Genomic DNA, 19157 nt, shown 5'->3' with positions numbered 1-19157 from the left:
TGTATTCCGGTTCATCATTCGGCCAGTAAAATTCTTGATCCCACGATGAAAAAGAATTGAAATCATTTTGATTCTTGTGTTTTCGGCGTTTACTAAAATATGGGTAAGATTATTATTTCACTCATCATCTAAATTCAAGAATCGGATCGACAAGAGAAACTAGTTAATCTTGTTCTCTTTCGTTACTTCTCTTATTATTTTAGTTTTACAATTCTTTTCTTTTTCCATTTCTGTTAACCAAGCATGCCTGGATTTGACCTATCCGCTTACAAAAAATGAAAAGAACTGAAAGCGTTGGCTTTCTCTGGCTTTCTGTGGCTTTCTGTGGGGGTGCCTATGTAAGCAGAAATGTTTTATCTTTACAGGAGTGCCTATGTAAGCAGAAATGTTCAGTGACCATATCAAACACCAACTTCGGCGTCTACCCTCGTCCAAGCAAACTCAAAAAATTGTCTGTGGCAGCTGTTTGTGGCCCTATAAGTTCTTGAACTGCCAGAATGAAATTCAAAGGTATAAGACCGAACTTTCGGAAAATCTAGTTCCCTACGAAAACTGGATTAGGCAGCAGAGCAGTCTCTTAGCAGCATTTGTGTGTACGGAAATGTAAAAGTATTGTCTACAGAAGTAGGCATGAAATGCTGATTCTTTCATAAAACTGAAAGGAAACTTCTCAATCACAAAGTTGTAGGGACGAAACGAGAAATTTGTAATAACAAGACTTCTTGAATTTGATTTCACTTCTTGGTGGCAGACCCCCTCGTCAATTAAATCTAAGAGAAGTTCACTCGATATTTGAAAGCGCAAGCTTTGGTGTTCACTTTGATTTACTGCCAAGCTTGGAAACTGATGGTTACCTTTTGATCGAATAGAAACCAAAAGAAACTTCTCAGAAAATTCTTGAGATTATAATATCCAAGAGTTGTTTTAACATAAAAGTTGGAAAGGTTAAGAGAGATGGGTGAGTGAAACTTTGAGGATAAGTAGTAAGACATCTAACAACCATGGCTTCAAAACTCAAAAGTTGTGAAAAGAAGCTGTCTTCTGTTTCCAAACTGATGACTTCTTTTATACTGACTACTTATTCTTCACCTTGTTTGATGATGCAACCGCAATCCGTGGATTAGCTTTCCTAGTCCTGGCATTGGTGCTGGTGCGCTGCCCTCGGCAAGGCAACTTATCGATGTGCCTGATCCCTTTGTAGCACTGAATGTCCTTCATTCTCTTGATGTCTCTCTCGACAATGGTCGCCTGAAAAACCCCGAAAAACCCAAACCTGTTAGTGATGCAAGTAGCACTAAAATAGAGGGAGAGGAGGGCGAGAAACAGAGAGAGCTATGTATACCAATTCCCTTCCAACTAAGTACTTGGAGATTTCATCGCCAATGGCAACAACTTCTCTTCGGGTCAAGTCCTTGGCACGTTTGTTGGTCATGTTTAGCTCAGATATGATCAAGCCAGCCCTGGCTCTGCCGATTCCACGTATGTACTGAAGCGCATACTTAAGGGGCTTATTGTCTGGAATCTCCATTCCTGCTTTTATATTCAGGCATTGCACATGGACCCCATGAAACTGCAAGTGACACAGGAAGCTCAAATATGATCATTAAACCAACATATGAATCTGTAACCTTTCAAATTTGAAATGCTTAGCATATTGGGGGTGGTAAGAATATCTCATCACGATTTTTGGATCTTAGGGTGTTGTTACAATTTATAATGAAAAAGCAACTAATTCAAAACTGTGAATTAGTCAATCATTATGCAGAAATTTGCCATTTCATAATTCACTAGTCAATCATTTTAGTCGATGCAGAAATTTACAATGTGGGAAAAATCTTGCATGCTAGTTGTGGGATTTGAGTGGCCGTTACCACATTGGAGAAAACCCCTTGGTCAATACAAAATCTCAGATAAAGGGGCGACCCTAGGCTAACAAGGGTCCCCACTTTGCGAGGGTCAGGGTGAGGCAAAGAGGCTGTTTTCACGACTCAAACCTGTGACCTTTCAGTCACAAAGGAGCAACCTTTCCGTTGTGCCAAGGCTGGCCCGCAATATAAAATCACAGTTCGGGGATAAATTTTGCAGGATAGCTGCGAGATGTGAGTAGCCGATTGACGGACCAATTGGTCGGCTGATCTCACCCCGCATTGGAAAAAACCATTCAATCAACAAAAATTCTCCAATGCATGACAAATCTTAGTAAAAAAACCAACCCCACGAGGCATGAGTTGTTTTTTCTTCACTTAGATAATTTTACAGCAACCAAATGAGGGACAATTTCAGACCCAAAAAATAAAAACCAGACGAGGCAACCAACAATTCATGAAACCCCAGAAAAATTCTAAAGCACCATCTTTAGTACGAACATGATCCACAGTCATAAACCCTAAACCCTAAACACAGTTTGTTTGAATTCAATAAAAGAAACGATCAGTCTGATAAAATTAAGTTTTTTAAGGTATTCGAACTTACCGATACAGATTGAAGGAGTCGACGACTCGCATCAGAAACGGTTGCGATTGAACCGCGTAACCCCAGCATCATCAAATGATCAATTGGTCGCTGGATACTTAGATTTTGCCACAGTTGCAGAATGCCAAAGGAAAACTCAGTCAAACCAACACTAGGGATTTTTGTCTGCCAAAATAACCGGCCTTTATCTATTTTTCATTTGGGCTTGGCCCGCTTCTATGTGCACAGAAATTTACCAAGTTATCCACATCATTTTATTTAAAACTTCCCACCTTATTTTTGTACTTTGTTCACATAGAAGTTATGGTCACATAGTTGAGTTTGTTTCACGCAGTTATTTTAGACTGGACTAGCTTTAGGATTAAGTTGGATTGTCTTAGACTAAACTAAATTGGACTAATTTAATGAAGCGTTTGGTACAGTATCGGACAAAAAAATTGAATATAAACAAACTATAATATTATGTTATTTAACACTTATCTAATAATATTTTATTATTTTATCTAATAATATTAATTTAACCATCCATTCTCTCCTACTCCATCCATTCTCTCATTTTCACCTTGTATTTCTTGCAAAACACAATCTTTCAAAACAAGGTCATGGTAGATCTTTCAAGACAAGCTCATCCCTTTCACCCTCTTCCCGCTGTTAGGTATCTTCACCTTCCTCACCTTTTTTCTCCCAAAATTTTTCGAATCTCTCTGCTCCCTTTGATACATGCGTTGGCTTCTCCGTCTGCAATTCCAGAGCAAGATAGCCATCTCAGAATTTTATGGGAAAAATGAAGAATGCGTGAAGAATGCTTGCTGATCAGCTTCTCCCATTGTTATTATTGTTTTTCATTTTTTTTTTTTGTTTTTTTAATTTTGGTGTTTTGATTTTGAGATTTTGGCAGTGAGAGAAGCTGATTTGGGGGTGGGTAAACAGAGATGAAGTAATGTACAAACGATGCAGTGTAAAAAGGAAGTAGATTTGGAGACGGGACTAACAATCCCATACATTTCGGGGGGACTCACTAAGACTACCTAGCGAAGGACTTAGTTGGGGCAAATCCGACTTAGACTCATTAATGCTAGTCCTTCGCACCAAACATGGCTTAGCAATTCCAGTTAAGCCAGTCCAATACAACAAAGTTTAGTGAGGGCAAACAAACGCTCCCTTATAGTCTAATAATATTTTTCTTTCCTTAAAAGAAAGAATTTCTAGGCTTAAATCTCGAAAATGACAAGTTTGATATCAATATATTTTTTTCATCCTTAGTCTAAATCTATCGTTATATAAAACAATAGCAAAGATAATTTTGTACTGTAGCTCAGGGTTAAGGTCGTATCTAATGGAGAGGCTAAATGTCCAAAAGTCAAAAAATGGCTTGATTTGTCCAAAAACTCATCTTCAACTGATGGTTAGGGTATAATTCTATGGAGCTTACTAGAATATTATTTGGCCAAAGGGGCATTAGGCTGGCTAAATGTAGCCCCCTCTTAGCCTGTTTCCTGGGGACCAGCTCCTCAGTTATAATAATTGATTCAAATCCAACAATTAGATTTGAAAACATCCAAAGGTAGTTTAATTAAATTAACCAATAAATTTAAACTTAGAACTAACAAATTATTATAGGATATGTTTAGCCTCTTCAATTGTAGATGATATATGAGTATGACCTGACATAGTTCATTTAAGATAATTTTTTTTGCAGGGCTATAATTCTGGACGAGGCTATGTTTAGTCATTTCGCTTGGAGATAGCCTAAAGAGTCATAACCTAATTTTCTATTATAAATTTGTCCGATCATTTTTTTCTTTTATACAACTCATGAAATATTTACTTAAGGAGTTGGAGATTTGAAATTACATCACTAAACGAATCGCTAGTGGGTTCTTAATTTCTTTTTAAATCCAATTAAAGGTAAAACAAACAAATAAAACTCTCCATATGATTTCAAATCAGTCTTAAAACTTGAAAAATACTTTCTGTTACATAAGGAGAAGCATTGGGGTAAGTTCTGCCTAATATGGTAATTATAATATTATTACACACATGATATTGTTCGAAGTACATGTGTATATATATATATATATATCTATCTACTCGCACAGCTTTATTTGTATTGCGCCATACCTTGGAATTTGTCTGTCGTAAAAACAATACATAATATTGATATTATCCTAGTGGTTCTCTCCATGCACGGGCGTAGATGAGGGATTAACCAATACTTGCAGGTTTCGCTTGGTAGGCATTGACAGAAGGGCCGTAGTACTAGTCTTAACCTTCTCTGTAGTCTTGATGATAACCAAGAACATAACTCGATATAGAACTACCATCCCGAACAACACAGCAACATTCACCCACTTAGAATATCTCATTTCCACTTGCCATCTCTCTCTCAAAATTTGTTCGCCGCTGATGAATGGTCCTCCGGCTTCACTTGCTGGAAACATTGTTCCTTGGAATTCATTTTTGAACAATCCCTGGTATGCATACTTGTGGAAGGCAATGTAGTACATTGGATACTTCCACACCGGCGTGGGAAGATCACTTGGTAATTGGAAGAATCCACCACATAACATCAAAAGACCTTGAATTCCAGCACCAGCTATTATTCCCATGAGGTAATTGGGCACAATACTAGCAACTATCATCATAAGACTCTCAACCAACATCATGCAAGCAAGCAACACACAAGAAAAGTAGACAAAGTGTTCCAATCCGGTATGAAGTCCAGCAAGGTAATAAGTTATTGCCCCGGGAATCACTGAAATCATTATCAAGAAAGGCACGGAAGAAAATGTATTGCCAAAAGCAAATGCACAGACACCATAGTGCCCGTTCAGTCTTTCTCGTTCAAATACCTGCATTTACAACAAAAAGTAGAGTTTAGGAACACTAATTTTAACATTGATCGCTAATGAAGTATTCTAAACTAGATTAATTTACCTTCATATCTTCCACAAAGGAAGGGAATCCACCAATGGCCATGAAAGTTAGAAAACTAGATATGTACGTGAGCAGCAAGACTCTTGCCTGCAACATACGAATGTTATGTACTAATTAACTGCCTACTAAGGGGACAATTTCCTTGTATACATAGTACATATATAGATCTCTCTCTCACTTACCTGAATAGATCTATAACCATGTCCAAGCTCTTGATAGATAGTACCGAGGCCTAGGGTCATGGAGATGTAGATAGCCAGGCGCAACCAATAATAGCCTCGATCTCTATGCATGTTCACGAAGGATCTTCTTGTAAGTACAAGAGATTGTGTAAGAAAGCCAGCACGGCTTCTCTTCTCCAATTTTTCAACAGAGTCCTAAATTTCATGTGAATTAATGTTAGTCGATGATGTCCCCCCACTAATCCTGGGGTCACTACTGCAATTTGAAATTTTATTCAAAAAGGTTCATACATAATTACTTCTATGAATCTGATTACTAGTTTACCTGTTTACACAGTTCAGCTACTTGTCTTTGAACTTGCTGAAAGGTTTCAGATTCTTTATAGGACGTTATTAGAGTATCAATTGCTACTTCTGTTGGTGTGGTTACGCCTTGCTCAATGTCCTGCGACGTGTTACAAAGTTCTATTAGATTTCTAAAGGTTTATCAGCATGTTATGTGACTTCTTGTTTCCTAAGAGATTTTCTTACCTGCTCAAAATCTTTGTTTATGGTCTTAAGGAAGTGATCCGATGGATTTTGGAGAGTTGGGCATGGGAAACCAGTTAAAGTGAAAAACTGCAACCAATTAAGAACATCAGTACATAGTTAACAATATATTTAAATAACTCTGATTTTCTGAACTTAATTAGAAAGAAAGCCATCTCATATGCATGGAGCTGGCCTTACATGATTTGCTGCAGAAGCAGGACCAAAATAGACAGTTCTTCCAGAAGACAGAAGACAAAGACTGTCAAAAAGTTGAAAGACTTCAGAGCTAGGCTGATGGATGGATGTAACAATAGTCCTTGGAGTTCCATCACTTTTATCAAGATTTGCAATTCTGCTCATGACATAATAAGAAGCTGCACTGTCAAGGCCGCTTGTCGGTTCGTCAAGGAAGAGAAGCTTAGGGCGTGTGAGAAGCTCAATGCAAATGCTTACTCTCCTCTTTTGGCCACCACTGAGGCCTTTAGCTCCCCAACCTCCAATCCTTGTGTTCATGGCGTCCTGCAAACCCATCTCTCTAATTGTAACTTCTGCTCTCTCTTTCTTCTCTGACTTGGCCATGAAGTCTGGCAGTTGCAGCTGAGCAGAGTAATATACGGCTTCTTTAACGGTTAACGTCGTCATTAAAGTGTCATCTTGTGTGACATATGCCTGTATCCGTATATAAGTAGATGTAATTTATTAAAAAAAATATGATAAAAAGAGTGAAAAATTAAGGGAGATTTCTTCAAAATACTGCATAACATTGAATAATACAAGAATGAATGATTGAGATTGAAAATAAATGATCTAAAATAATGTAAAATAAAATCTAACAGCTATTAGACTCGAAGCATTAATGATACGTATAATTGAAGCCACACCCACCGAAGTTCCATAAGCTAGTGCTTGTTTATGCCCATTAATTAGGATCTTCCCCGTTTGCCTTGTGTTTGAACTCAATCTCCCTGCAGTGTATAAACATGAGTTGTAAGTTAGAGTGCCTATGCACATAGTGTTTGTTAATTCACACTCAAGATCCCACAGAGTCTTTAATATACTTTGTTAATAATTCAGCAGTCCAACTAATTAATTACGAATTAACTTGGCTCCTCAATGGATGAGCGCGGGGGGGGGGGGGGGGGGGGGGGGAGGGGGAGGGAAGAAGAGAATAGGCCTATCCTCACATTTTTTTTGCAAGCCTTCCCCTATAAACATCTTTCATTATTCTTCTTTACAACCCTTCTCCTATTAGTCAATAATACAAAACACATTGTAAATTATCTCCTATTTAAAATTCCAACTCCCATATTTGATTCCATCCCAACACTATTTTAATATTTATTTATTGGACATAAAATCAATAACCTTCAACATTTTGAGGAAAAAAAAATCTCTTAACATTAAACCCGTTCACTTTTAATTTAAACAAAAAACTTCTTTGGTCTTTCTTTCACAGTCAACCCAGGAGCAAGAGTCCAAGACTAAAAAGTTATTATTCTTCTCATTTCTTGAATTTCATATCTATTTTCATATAAAATTCAAATTAATTCAACAAAAACAATACTATTTGTAAAATCTATCTTACTTTCTATAATTTTTTTATTGTTTCTCGTCTATCTAACATCTTACTTAAGTGTAAAGAGTTTGGACCTTTTGATTAATTCTTCTTATTAAATTTAATAGTATAGATAATGACGTTATCATGCAACAGTTTCAAAATATGAAAATTCTTGAAAGACAATTATGATTATTGAAAATATAAAATATTATAGATGCACGTGTTATTATGGTGTTTTGATTAGTAGTTTTGTAACTATTATTCATCATATTTCTTTGCATTTGTGAAAGGCTCCTCCTCACATGAAATCCTAGCTCCACCACTATAGATAAGGAGGGGTTCCTCCTTAAGTCACTACATGACCGACTTTACAAAACTTCATGTTTATAATATGGAAAAATTGTTCATCCTATAAAGCACTTTGTAAAGATCATCTTGCAATCACTAAAATATGAGACTGTTTAGTCATTAAACTATATAAAAACATATGAACGAAAAATTTGCATCGTATGTACTATTTGCATAGGATGACCTGTGAGCAGTTTTATCAATAGTAAAGACCTCAATGCAATTCGTGTTGTAAATCCTACATCGGAGTTTGATAAAACAATTTTCAACAGATAATTACATGGTTTCATTCCTAATTACATTAAGGCTTTTTGTGATAAAACCAACACATATCGGGTTGTGTATATGGTTAATTTGGGACAATATTTGAAATTTTGACATAGTATAAGATCGAATTTTATTTGAGCTATAATACTGGGTTTTTAATTACTTTGACATGACCCCAATTAATGGGTCTAATCCAAGTGTGTAGTATTCACGTGCTTGTCTTTTCCTTATTCGGTGTGGAATTCATTTTTCACGTAATCCAATAAAAGTATGGTTTCACGTGAGGAGCATGTTGAAAATCCCATGCTGACCTAGTAGTTTGGCATGTTAATTATAATTACCTGGTTCCATTCCTACTAATACCGATGCATGTTATAATAAAGCCCAACACCTACTAGACTTTGCAAGTTGTTAAATTAGGACAATATTGATGTGTTTAGTAGTGGATTGCTTGCACAATTCTAAAATCTTGATATTTAAATGTAGAACTGTTCATTATATATTGTATTTATTATGTAAATTTTCTGATGCGAGATTTTAAAATTATTTCACAAATTCATATAAATATTGTTTGACTAGACAACCAAAAAATAGCATCCGGATGCTTATCTCTGTACCTGCATGCAATCGTTAACCGTGCTGAAATTATATCTCGTAGAATGGAAATTGGAATGAATTATTAAGTAGGGTATCGATTATTACCTCCTAAAGCATCAAGGAGAGTGGACTTGCCACAGCCAGAAGGACCCATTATAGCCAAGAGCTCCCCAGGCTTGGCATAACCAGTTAGACCTTGCAGGATTGATCTGCTGCTGCTACCAATACTGTTCTTCTTGGAAACTACTGTCACCCACAAGTCCTCCCATGTCAGCAACACACCCTCCTCCAAATTTGCATGGTTGTTGTTTTGGACGCCGCCACCTCCTCCTCCTCCGCCAGCCCTTGGCAGTACTTGTGTTTCAATCTCCAGTACAGCTGAACCATATTCATGCTCAGTAGCATTGTGGTGGACATTAAGATTTAAAGTAGAAGCCATATGGATATGGGCAATTTCTCTTTCTGTGAGAGAGAGAGAGAGAGAGAGATTTTGTTGGGGAAATGGTTAAGGATGCCCGGTATTTAAAGAACCTTAAAATGTACGTAACGTGTACAAATTTTTTTCCCCTCTCGGGAAATAATTGTGGGAATAAGAGGACGGGACCGGGGCCCTCGTGTAGTCGTGTGGTTCAAGTTGTGATCTCAATTAACCAATTAGCTTTTCTGGGTTGTTGGAAGGTTAGCCAAGCCAATTGGTCCACAATTAGTTTTTTCGGTTGTTAAAAGGTATTTTTCGGCTCCGTTCGGTATGCGACGAAATTTATGGGAAATTAATTTCCATGTCTTTTCTTATTTGATAAGGAGAATTCGACTGTTTGGTTAAAGTAAAGCATAGCGATAGTCTGTGAATGCTAGTGCAATATGATTTCTGTCAGTGTTTTGGATGTTAAAATGAAGAAATTCAACTAAGCATGGGTAAACAACTGGAGTAACTATGACTCTTTTTAGGTAGTCAAATGTCTCGTCATCTAATAAGTGACACACATAAATGGATTAATATTAACAAGATTTCTATTGTCCTTGTCTACTATCCAGTGAAATCATAGCCAAGAGAATGAGCTTGGCATAATCATTGTGGAAAGAAAACCTTGTTGAGCTTGACCCTAGTCTAACTTTGTTTAATGACTAGAGAGGTGTAGTATAAGCGGGAGCTTCACATCGAAATTAAAATACCACTACTTTTAACGTTATTTTACTTATTTCATGAATCGAAGGAATGAAAAATATGAATATTTATTTCATTTGGTGTTAATAACAACTATTTTTCTAATGTTGATTCATGTTGGTTCGAAGAGCCTCCAGATATCACCTAGGATGCTCTTTTGCAAGATTGGTTGTATGACTTTAATATTTTTATAAAATCTCTATCGTTTCATCTAAAAAGGAATAATAAAAGAATAATGCTAGGGGGTGGGAGGATGAGGGTTCGAATAATAGTTTCGAACGTGGGGCGCATGAGTAGAAACCATTACTCAATTATATACATACACACACACGTGTGTGTGTGAATTGGTATTGAACTCGTCACCCACAAAATCCAAACTTAAGACCTCTCACATATAAGTACAAATGAATACTACAAGACCGTCCAACTTACATGTGTATGACATATATTCAACTTGTCCATATTACAAACATGACATCCAACTTACACTTGTATGATTATGTTATTCAACTTGTCCATACTACGAACATAGCATCCAGCTTACACGTGTATGATATACACTCAACTTTTCATCACGTCAAGATTACTAATGACATGATTTTTTAAAGTTCTTCAATCAATCTCAGGAGAAATTATACAATGGTAGAAAATTTTGAAACCACAACGAATGACACTTTCTACATGCTTTCTTTTCATCCATGTGGCGGACCACGAAGTGACGAAGGCTGCCATCACTCCCTATCACTGCAATAGCCATGTCTCCAATCTACTAAGCAAGAAGGCAGCTGCGCCAGCCTTCAACCCACACAGAGGTAGCCTAGCGAGCTTAGAACCAGGCAACACAGGTCCAGACCACAGCGCTTCCAGCAGCAGGGGCCCAGGCCTAGGCCACAGCGCCTCCAGTTGCAGCATGAGCCCAGCAAATGCAGACGCAGGCAGCCAGCCTTTTGCGTCTCCCAAACAGATTCAGCCAAACAACCAATAGATCAATTTTAATTTTAGTGACTATCTTGATGAGATTGATCAATTTTAACTAACGAATAATGTATTTAATTCATGGAATTTTTTTTCCAATAGGAAAGTTGGTTTGGATCAAAGGTCAATAGAACTTGGTTATTAAACAAAATCTTCAGAATTGAACCTAATAATTGACAAGAAACTTGGTTCTATTTCTATATCTAATTATCTCCAAAGGATGTCCTACTTGGGCAAGATGACCACTTTTGCGTGCTAATGTTTAACCATTATGGGAGTAATACTTATAGAGGTAAGAAAAGTTTTATTTGAACCCATTATTTATCTCTCTACACCCAACTTTCCCTTTACAACCATACATATTTTTTTTTATTACAATCAACTTTTATCTCTACACCCAATATTTATGTCAAACTCTCCTTACCTAGGGTGAACTAATATATACCAATTAAGGCTTATTATTGCCCCTGAAACTTTTATCTAGTCTTAATTTATCATCTAAATCTGGTTTTGTCTCACTTTTCCTCTTAAAACTTCTATTTTCAACTCTTTTGATCTCACTTTATCTTATTTCGTTAAAGAAATGTTAAATTCAAAGGCCTTGTGGACATTGCATTTTTTACAAACTTCTTTTTGTTAAAGAAATGTCAAAAAAATAATGTGATTTAATAGCAAAACAAATTGGGATTGTTCTGCAGCCTCCGCTCTCTCTCTTTCCTTCCTCCTTGTACCAGACAGCCACCTATACTACTTCACAGTGACCATCACGCCACTCCATAGCATCGGCCAAAGGCTCACATTATCTCCATAAGAAAAGTCATGTTAATAAAAACATATAAAAGTCGAGCAGACAAAGTGACAACAATCACCACATGAAAAATTCCATTCAGATTAATAGAATCTTTTGAGGCAAATCAAACTAGAAGATGCAAAATCAAAATTCATAAAAGTCCAAGTTTTTATTCTTGGGTTCACACTATTTAATGAATATCTTCTCCCAGTGAAGTTAACGCCCCCTGGTGGAGATACTAGCATGCAATGGCGGTGGCATGAAAGGGAGTAGTGGTCGCCGTCTAGTGAGCTGGGTGCCTTATGGGACTACCTTAATTAACTCTGTCGGAGTAGGATTATATGTAAAGTAATGTTAGAGAGACTAAATTTGTAAATTAAATGATATGTCATTAATAGGAAATGAAAATGTTTACCAACGTTTAAGTAATAATCCATTCATCAACTTTTATATCATTTAGTATATAAATTTAATTTTCACAGCATTACGCTTATATGTACAGTATTGGGTGTGTTGATGCTACATACTTTGCACAAAAATCGAGGAAGACTTATCACACTTGTTCACGTCACTAACGAAGGAAGACTTGGGAGCCTTGAGGATGACTTGGAGGGAACCATTATCCGACGAGCGAAGGATGGCCAAGTATCCCACGAGCGAAGGATGGCCATGCAATCATCTTGACTCGCCACGTCAACTCGGGAATACTCGCTGACGCTAGCATGACGTCGGGTCAAGCTTGCTGGCGCAAGGCCGGGCATAAGTTGCTCGAGCTTTTGGGTGAGTTTCCCATGGTTCACCACTTGCCCTCTTCTTCTTGGAGAGACGATCTTTGAGATTGCAGACATGTTTCTTGCCCTTGTTCTGCCTTCGGTCCAACTGGTGGAGATACTCTAAGTCATGCCCTAAATCATACATTCTTATCGACCAAGGGCCTTTAAGAGGAGGAAGGCAGCTAGAAGGAAACCTGGGCACACTTCTCTCCCGTTTCTCTATGTAAATGCCTTCAAAGCCTTCCTCTCCCTCCCTAGATATCATAGCTCTTCTAATATAAATTGTACACCCCAAATACATAGTGGAATACAAATTCAACCACGGTAAACGTAGCCCGATTAGGGTGAACCTCTAAAATCCCGTATTTATTATGTGCTGATTACGACCTGGCCCAATTAGTTGTCCTCTCAATTTTTTATGACAACAGGGTGTATTGAGAAGTTTTTCCTTTTTATTGTAAATACATTTTGTACTTAACGGTAATTACAGATTATGGTAAAATAGATAATTTGTAGGGTTTAGAACTTTAATCCTTGAAAATTATAGAAATTTGATTTATAGTTCTTTGTATGGTAGAATAGATAATTTAACGGTAATTACATATTATGGTAAAATAGATAATTAAAACTTTGTCTTAGATTAAATATTGATTTATAGTTCTTTGTACTTTAATTCAAATGATTTTAATATTTAAAGTGTTCTATTTAATGTCTCCCCATTAAATATTTGAATTTAGTAATACACATTTTAATTGATTAATTTGTTTAACTTCCTCCGATTATATTCTTATAAACGCACCTAAATGAGAAAACATTAGAAAAATAGTGACACATAAGAGAAGTATGTAAATGCATACCGAAATATGTTAAAATGAATTGACGTGCTCAAATGTATATATTGAAATATATATGCCGAAATACATTATAATGAGTTAATGTACCTAAAATTTCAGGGCTATCTCTGAAATTTGAGGAGTCATGTGCGAATTTATAAAAGGGGCCCTTCTTAAGACAATTTTTTTTAAAAAAAAAATTTGAACTTCGTGGTTCTTTTTCTTTAACAAAAAACCTATCAATAACTCGTTTTTTAGACGATTCAGCTGTTCAACTTTTTTTTCTTTGGTGTTTCAAGTAGCCACACGAATATTTTTTTGTAGGTGTCATCTTTTGTATCTCAAACAATATCACAATTAAATTATACTAAGTATAAACAATAAAACCTAATAGTTCGCAATGCATGTGCGTCTAGTGGTTTTTGTTTACTGCTCCCCTCTTGCTATGATGATTACTTGATTAATTTTTAGGGAATTTTAACGAAAAGCTCCCGGTACTGTTCACTTTAATGAAAAATCACATTTTTACACTAAAAAGTCAATCATGGTACTATTCACTTTACCCTTTATTTTGTCCTTATCGTTAAAACTCAAAGTTTTCAAGCCATTTTCATTAGTTTTCCTTAATTTTTATGAGTTTTTCCCTAAAAAGTACAAAAGGAAAAAATATCATTACTTTAATCGAAGTCTACACCACTCTGACCACTTCAATTGTCATTGTGATTTGGAAAATTTTCTTCAATGACATGAAATTCTGTATTTAGGGTTTAATGATTTGTGTAAAAAAAGTAGTGAGGAAGGGAGATACAGGAGAGAAAAGGATCCTCGCTGGATCCTTTTCCTGGAGATCCCATAATCAAGACCGTCCATCGTACATCATACGGTCATAAATCATTTTAAAATTTAAAATTTAAAATTAAATATAAATAGTACCTAACAAAAACTGATCGCACAATGTACGATGAACGGTTATGATCACAAGATCTTTAGGATCTCTAGAAAAATGATATGATGAAGATCCTTTTCCATACAAGAGAAGCAGGAGAGGGGGTGTCAGTCCGGGTGAGAAAGAAGTGGACCATGACTCTTCGAGTGAGAATTGAGAAATATTGTGAGGAATATCATTATTTTATAATTTTTATAAAATTTCTTACTATTTGGTGGCTTATACAGGCATTCATGTAGCTTGTGGCTTATGGGCCCAGGATTTGTATATCTTTTATTTGGTTTTGATTAGTATATTTATTTATATAAATAATATAATATTATTTCACACGATACCCAATAAGATAGAAAACTATTTTGGAGGCCCTTAAATTTTGGGGCCCTATGCGATGGAACTGGTAGCTCTCCCTTAACGTCGACTCTGATCTAAATGTGTACACTGAAAAGTATTATATTAAGTAAATGTACATATATGTCTGTACCAAATATGATATACCAAAATATATTAAATAAATTAATGTGCCTAAATAAAAAACACAAAATGTTTCAGAATATTATATTAAAACTTTAAGAAGAAAAAGATAAATTAAACTCAAAATATATTAGTATATGACGTGATTAATGTATGCTGACATGAACATTGAGTTAAGGGACTAACATTGAATTTTTTTTTTATAATTTATATATTTGTTTTGTCCCTTGATGTAATTTAAGGACCATGGACCATAGTTCTTAAGACTGAAACGTTCACTCGTTTTGTTAAAAGTCAGGGCTCTTGCTACTTATTACTACTATTTAATGATATTTCGTTTTATTTGAAAGTGAGAAGTTTTATATATGATTTTTGTCAAAGATAAATTTGAAATCGTCATTGCTAACTCATTGTAAGGCTTCGCCCACTTTCTCACTCATTTAGTGTAGATAATATCGTTTGTTATAAAAATAAAAAAATAAGTTAGTGCTCCGAATTATTTTGTATTTGTGTTTGTATTTTTGGTACAATTGGATAGAGACGGTTATGTAGAGGAGTAGACTGATGAGAATTGTGGGTTTGATTTCTTGTTCCATCAAACTAATGAGAATTTAATGTTTTGGAAATTATAATTCTCGACCATCTGCATGTATTACACGAAGAGTTTACTGATCACGTTTTCATTATATTTTGTGTGTTTGCGTGTGAATGCATGAATGAGCGAAATGTTGTGTTTTCAATATACCTTGTGGGTTTTGTTCTGTGGATGCATGAATGAGCAAAACATTAATTGAGCACAATTAGTTATAATGGTATAACAAGGTACTAAAGTGGGTATTAATCTGTTTAATGAATAAATGGATGTACTACAATGTATTATATTAAGTTAATGTACCTATATGTCTGTATTGAGTTTGATATGCCAAAATATATAAAATAAGCGGTAAGATGGGAGGCTGCAAATCCTTTTTCCCCAGTTCAAATCCGGGTGTCGCCTGATCAACAAAAAAATAGAAATACCTTCTTATGTTTTGCTGATATAATTTGCAAAAAATTTTCCAGCAGAAGCAAGTGGAGGAAAAAGATTTTTGATTGATGATAAATGTGAAACGAAAAAGAAAAAAAGAAGAGGGATCGTTGTTGGAAATGAAATTCTATTATTTGGACTTCTTTTCACAAAAAGAGAGATGAATTGATATAGTTTTTTATTGGATTTAGATTCGTCGACACTGACAGTGTAGTATCCTACATCGCCCGTGAGGGCGTGGTCTTTGGGCCTTATATATCCATTGCCAACCTTAAGTTTCAACTAGGCCTTTTGTGGACTCCCTGAGGGGAGAGCAGGCGCTGGCTACGGCTGAGTACCGGTCCACAGAAACAAAACCGTGCGGTAGCTCTGTCTTCGGGCAGGGAATGCCAAAGCGGACAATATAGTTGGAGCTGAGGGTCGGGATGTGACAATTTGGTATCAGAGCCAGACTCACGGTCGTGGTGTGCCGACGAGGACGTCGGGCTCCCTAAGGGGGGTGGATTGTAGTATCCCACATCGCCCGTGAGGGCGTGGTCTTTGGGCCTTATATATCCATTGCCAACCTTAAGTTTCAACTAGGCCTTTTGTGGACTCTCTGAGGGGAGAGCAGGCGCTGGCTACGGCTGAGTACCGGTCCACAGAAACAAAACCGTGCGGTAGCTCTGTCTTCGGGCAGGGAATGCCAAAGCGGACAATATAGTTGGAGCTGAGGGTCGGGATGTGACAATTTGGTATCAGAGCCAGACTCACGGTCGTGGTGTGCCGACGAGGACGTCGGGCTCCCTAAGGGGGGTGGATTGTAGTATCCCACATCGCCCGTGAGGACGTGGTCTTTGGGCCTTATATATCCATTGCCAACCTTAAGTTTCAACTAGGCCTTTTGTGGACTCCCTGAGGGGAGAGCAGGCGCTGGCTACGGCTGAGTACCGGTCCACAGAAACAAAACCGTGCGGTAGCTCTGTCTTCGGGCAGGGAATGCCAAAGCGGACAATATAGTTGGAGCTGAGGGTCGGGATGTGACAGACAGGGCCTGAACCCATAGCTTCAGCCTTGATAGAACGGTGCTCTAACCAATTGTACTACAATCCCATGTAAATACCATATAAAATAAAGATACATATTTTTATGATTTCATTCTAACCCTTTCGATTTCGATTAGAATTGGCGGCATGTTGTCACGAAGCCGAGAGTGTGATATATTAATACCCATATGTATATGTACTTTAGTAAGAGCAGCCGGTATTACCCGAGCTCGAAGAAGGAATAGATAAGAGGGCATATGGAGAATGTGGCCAAAAATCCATAATAGAGTTTGACCACAACTAACAAATTGATTATCTTCATGCATAAGGATACTAGATTGCCAAGCACAAAGTGCATCAGAATATTATATTAAAAATTTAAGAAGAAAAAGAGAAATTAAACATCAAAATATATTAGTATATGAGGTAATTAATGTATGCTGACATGAACATTGAGTCAAGGGACTAAAATTGATTTTATTTTTTATTTTTTTATATAATTCGTACATTTGTTTTGTCCCTAAATGTAATTTGGAGACTGTGGACCGTGGTTCATAAGACTGAAATGTTCACTCGTTTTGTTAAAAGTCACTTAGTACTACGATTTAATGATATTTCTCTTTACTTTTAAATGATATGTCTTATATTCGATTATCAACAAAGACAAATTTGAACCATATCATTGCTAGCTTATTGTGAGATTTCGCTCACTCTCGTACCCCTTTAGAGTAAATAATATGGTTTGTTAAAAAAAAAAGTCAATGCTCCTAATTATTTTATTTGTGTTTGTTTTTTCACCACAATTGGATAGATACGTAAAGGACTAGACTAATGCGAATTGTGGCTTTGGTTTCTTGGTCCATCAAATTACTGAGAATTTAATGTTTTGAAAATTCAAATTCTTGACCATCTGCATGTATCATACCGAGTTCACTCATCACGTTTTCATTATATTTTGCGTGTGAATGCATGGATGAGCGAACGTCGCTTGCGTGTGAATGCATGGATGAGCGAAATGTTGTTGTCGATATACATTAATTGTGTCTTTTGTTGTGTGGATGCATGAATGAGCAAAACATCAATTGAGCACAACAAGGTACTAAAGTGGGTGTTAATTTATGTCTCGTTCGGTGGATAGAATTTGAATTGTATCAAATAACTAATTAGATTCATTATCTGTTTAATGAAGAAATGGATGTAATTTTAAATTTGTCCAAGTTAGATATATGCATTAGTAATGAAGGAAAAGCGTCGCTTTCCAATTTGTAAAAATTGATACAATTAGAGGGACAAGTTTCATTCATAGTTAATTCATCTTGTACACTCAAACTTTACAAAATTTAAAAATTGTATTAAATTATTGCTTCAACATTACTGAATTTAGAGAATCGTCATATTCAAAACACTCCAACATACTAAAAACGAGTTTTATTTTTTATTTTTGGATAAATATCAAACTTGCTATTCATGATATTTGAATTTAAAATCTAATACTTGCAAATAAAGAAAAATTGCATTAAATTATGGTTTATGGTAATAAGTGGAAAATACTAAAGGAGGTTTTAGGATTTAGAAATCCAAGATTGGCTTCGACTCTTAAGATAACTGAACAAAATAAAAAATAAAATAAAAAGGTTGCTCATAAGCTACCAGCCAAGGCAATCAATGCATAAAAATGTGAAACTCTTCGTACGCTTTTTGACACTTCACAATTTAATAATAATTTTTATATAAACTTTATAAAATATTGTGTAAAAAATATGAGGTATCATAAAATCTCATTTTTAAGAAAGTTTTCTTAGCATTTCTCATATAAAGAAAGGTTTCACTTATAACAAAATGGAGAGATTTTTCAATGTGACAGGCACATGAGGTGATACACCATGTGTCACTATACAAATGGTAGGATATGTGTGTTAAAAAATTAATAACTTAAAAAATAAAATTTCGCACCACTTACATAAAAACATGTGGTGTACCATTCATGTTCCCGTCACAATGAAAATTTTCTAAACAAAATGCTAAGGAGACTCTAAAAAATTGGACCTTTTATGAACTCTCCACCATTTCATGTTTTGGATATAATTATCGTACTAATATTATAAAAGATTGTACAAAAAAAATATGAAGTAACATATAACTCATATAAAATCTTATTCCAAAAGGGTCTCTTTAGCATTTATGCTCCACCTATTTAAGTTATCGGGCCAAGACTGTGTAGGAATATTGACCATCAATCGTTTTTTGAAAAGGACTATTA

General features: G+C 36.0%; 2 protein-coding genes across 2 annotated transcripts; both read right to left on the bottom strand.

Annotated features, from left to right (window-relative positions):
* Window positions 1-878: 878 nt before the first annotated feature.
* LOC137728947 (small ribosomal subunit protein uS13m-like) lies at window positions 879-2606 on the bottom strand. Its single transcript, XM_068467760.1, has 3 exons — window positions 2473-2606; window positions 1343-1570; window positions 879-1248 (listed from the first exon to the last, which is right to left on the bottom strand). The coding sequence occupies exons 1-3, from the start codon at window positions 2542-2544 to the stop codon at window positions 1075-1077; spliced, it is 474 nt and encodes a 157-aa protein (XP_068323861.1). The 5' UTR covers window positions 2545-2606; the 3' UTR covers window positions 879-1074.
* A 1591-nt stretch (window positions 2607-4197) lies between these two features.
* LOC137729579 (ABC transporter G family member 1-like) lies at window positions 4198-9353 on the bottom strand. The gene is made up of 8 exons (XM_068468554.1): window positions 8998-9353; window positions 7008-7087; window positions 6321-6791; window positions 6123-6209; window positions 5917-6036; window positions 5592-5786; window positions 5410-5496; window positions 4198-5324 (listed from the first exon to the last, which is right to left on the bottom strand). The coding sequence occupies exons 1-8, from the start codon at window positions 9329-9331 to the stop codon at window positions 4641-4643; spliced, it is 2058 nt and encodes a 685-aa protein (XP_068324655.1). The 5' UTR covers window positions 9332-9353; the 3' UTR covers window positions 4198-4640.
* Window positions 9354-19157: the final 9804 nt, after the last annotated feature.

The sequence above is a fragment of the Pyrus communis genome, chromosome 3, assembly GCF_963583255.1.
Source record: "Pyrus communis chromosome 3, drPyrComm1.1, whole genome shotgun sequence".
In the NCBI taxonomy this organism is placed as follows: Eukaryota; Viridiplantae; Streptophyta; class Magnoliopsida; order Rosales; family Rosaceae; genus Pyrus; species Pyrus communis.
The sequence above is the reverse complement of the archived record's forward strand: the minus strand, read 5'-3'. Positions and strand labels throughout refer to the sequence as shown.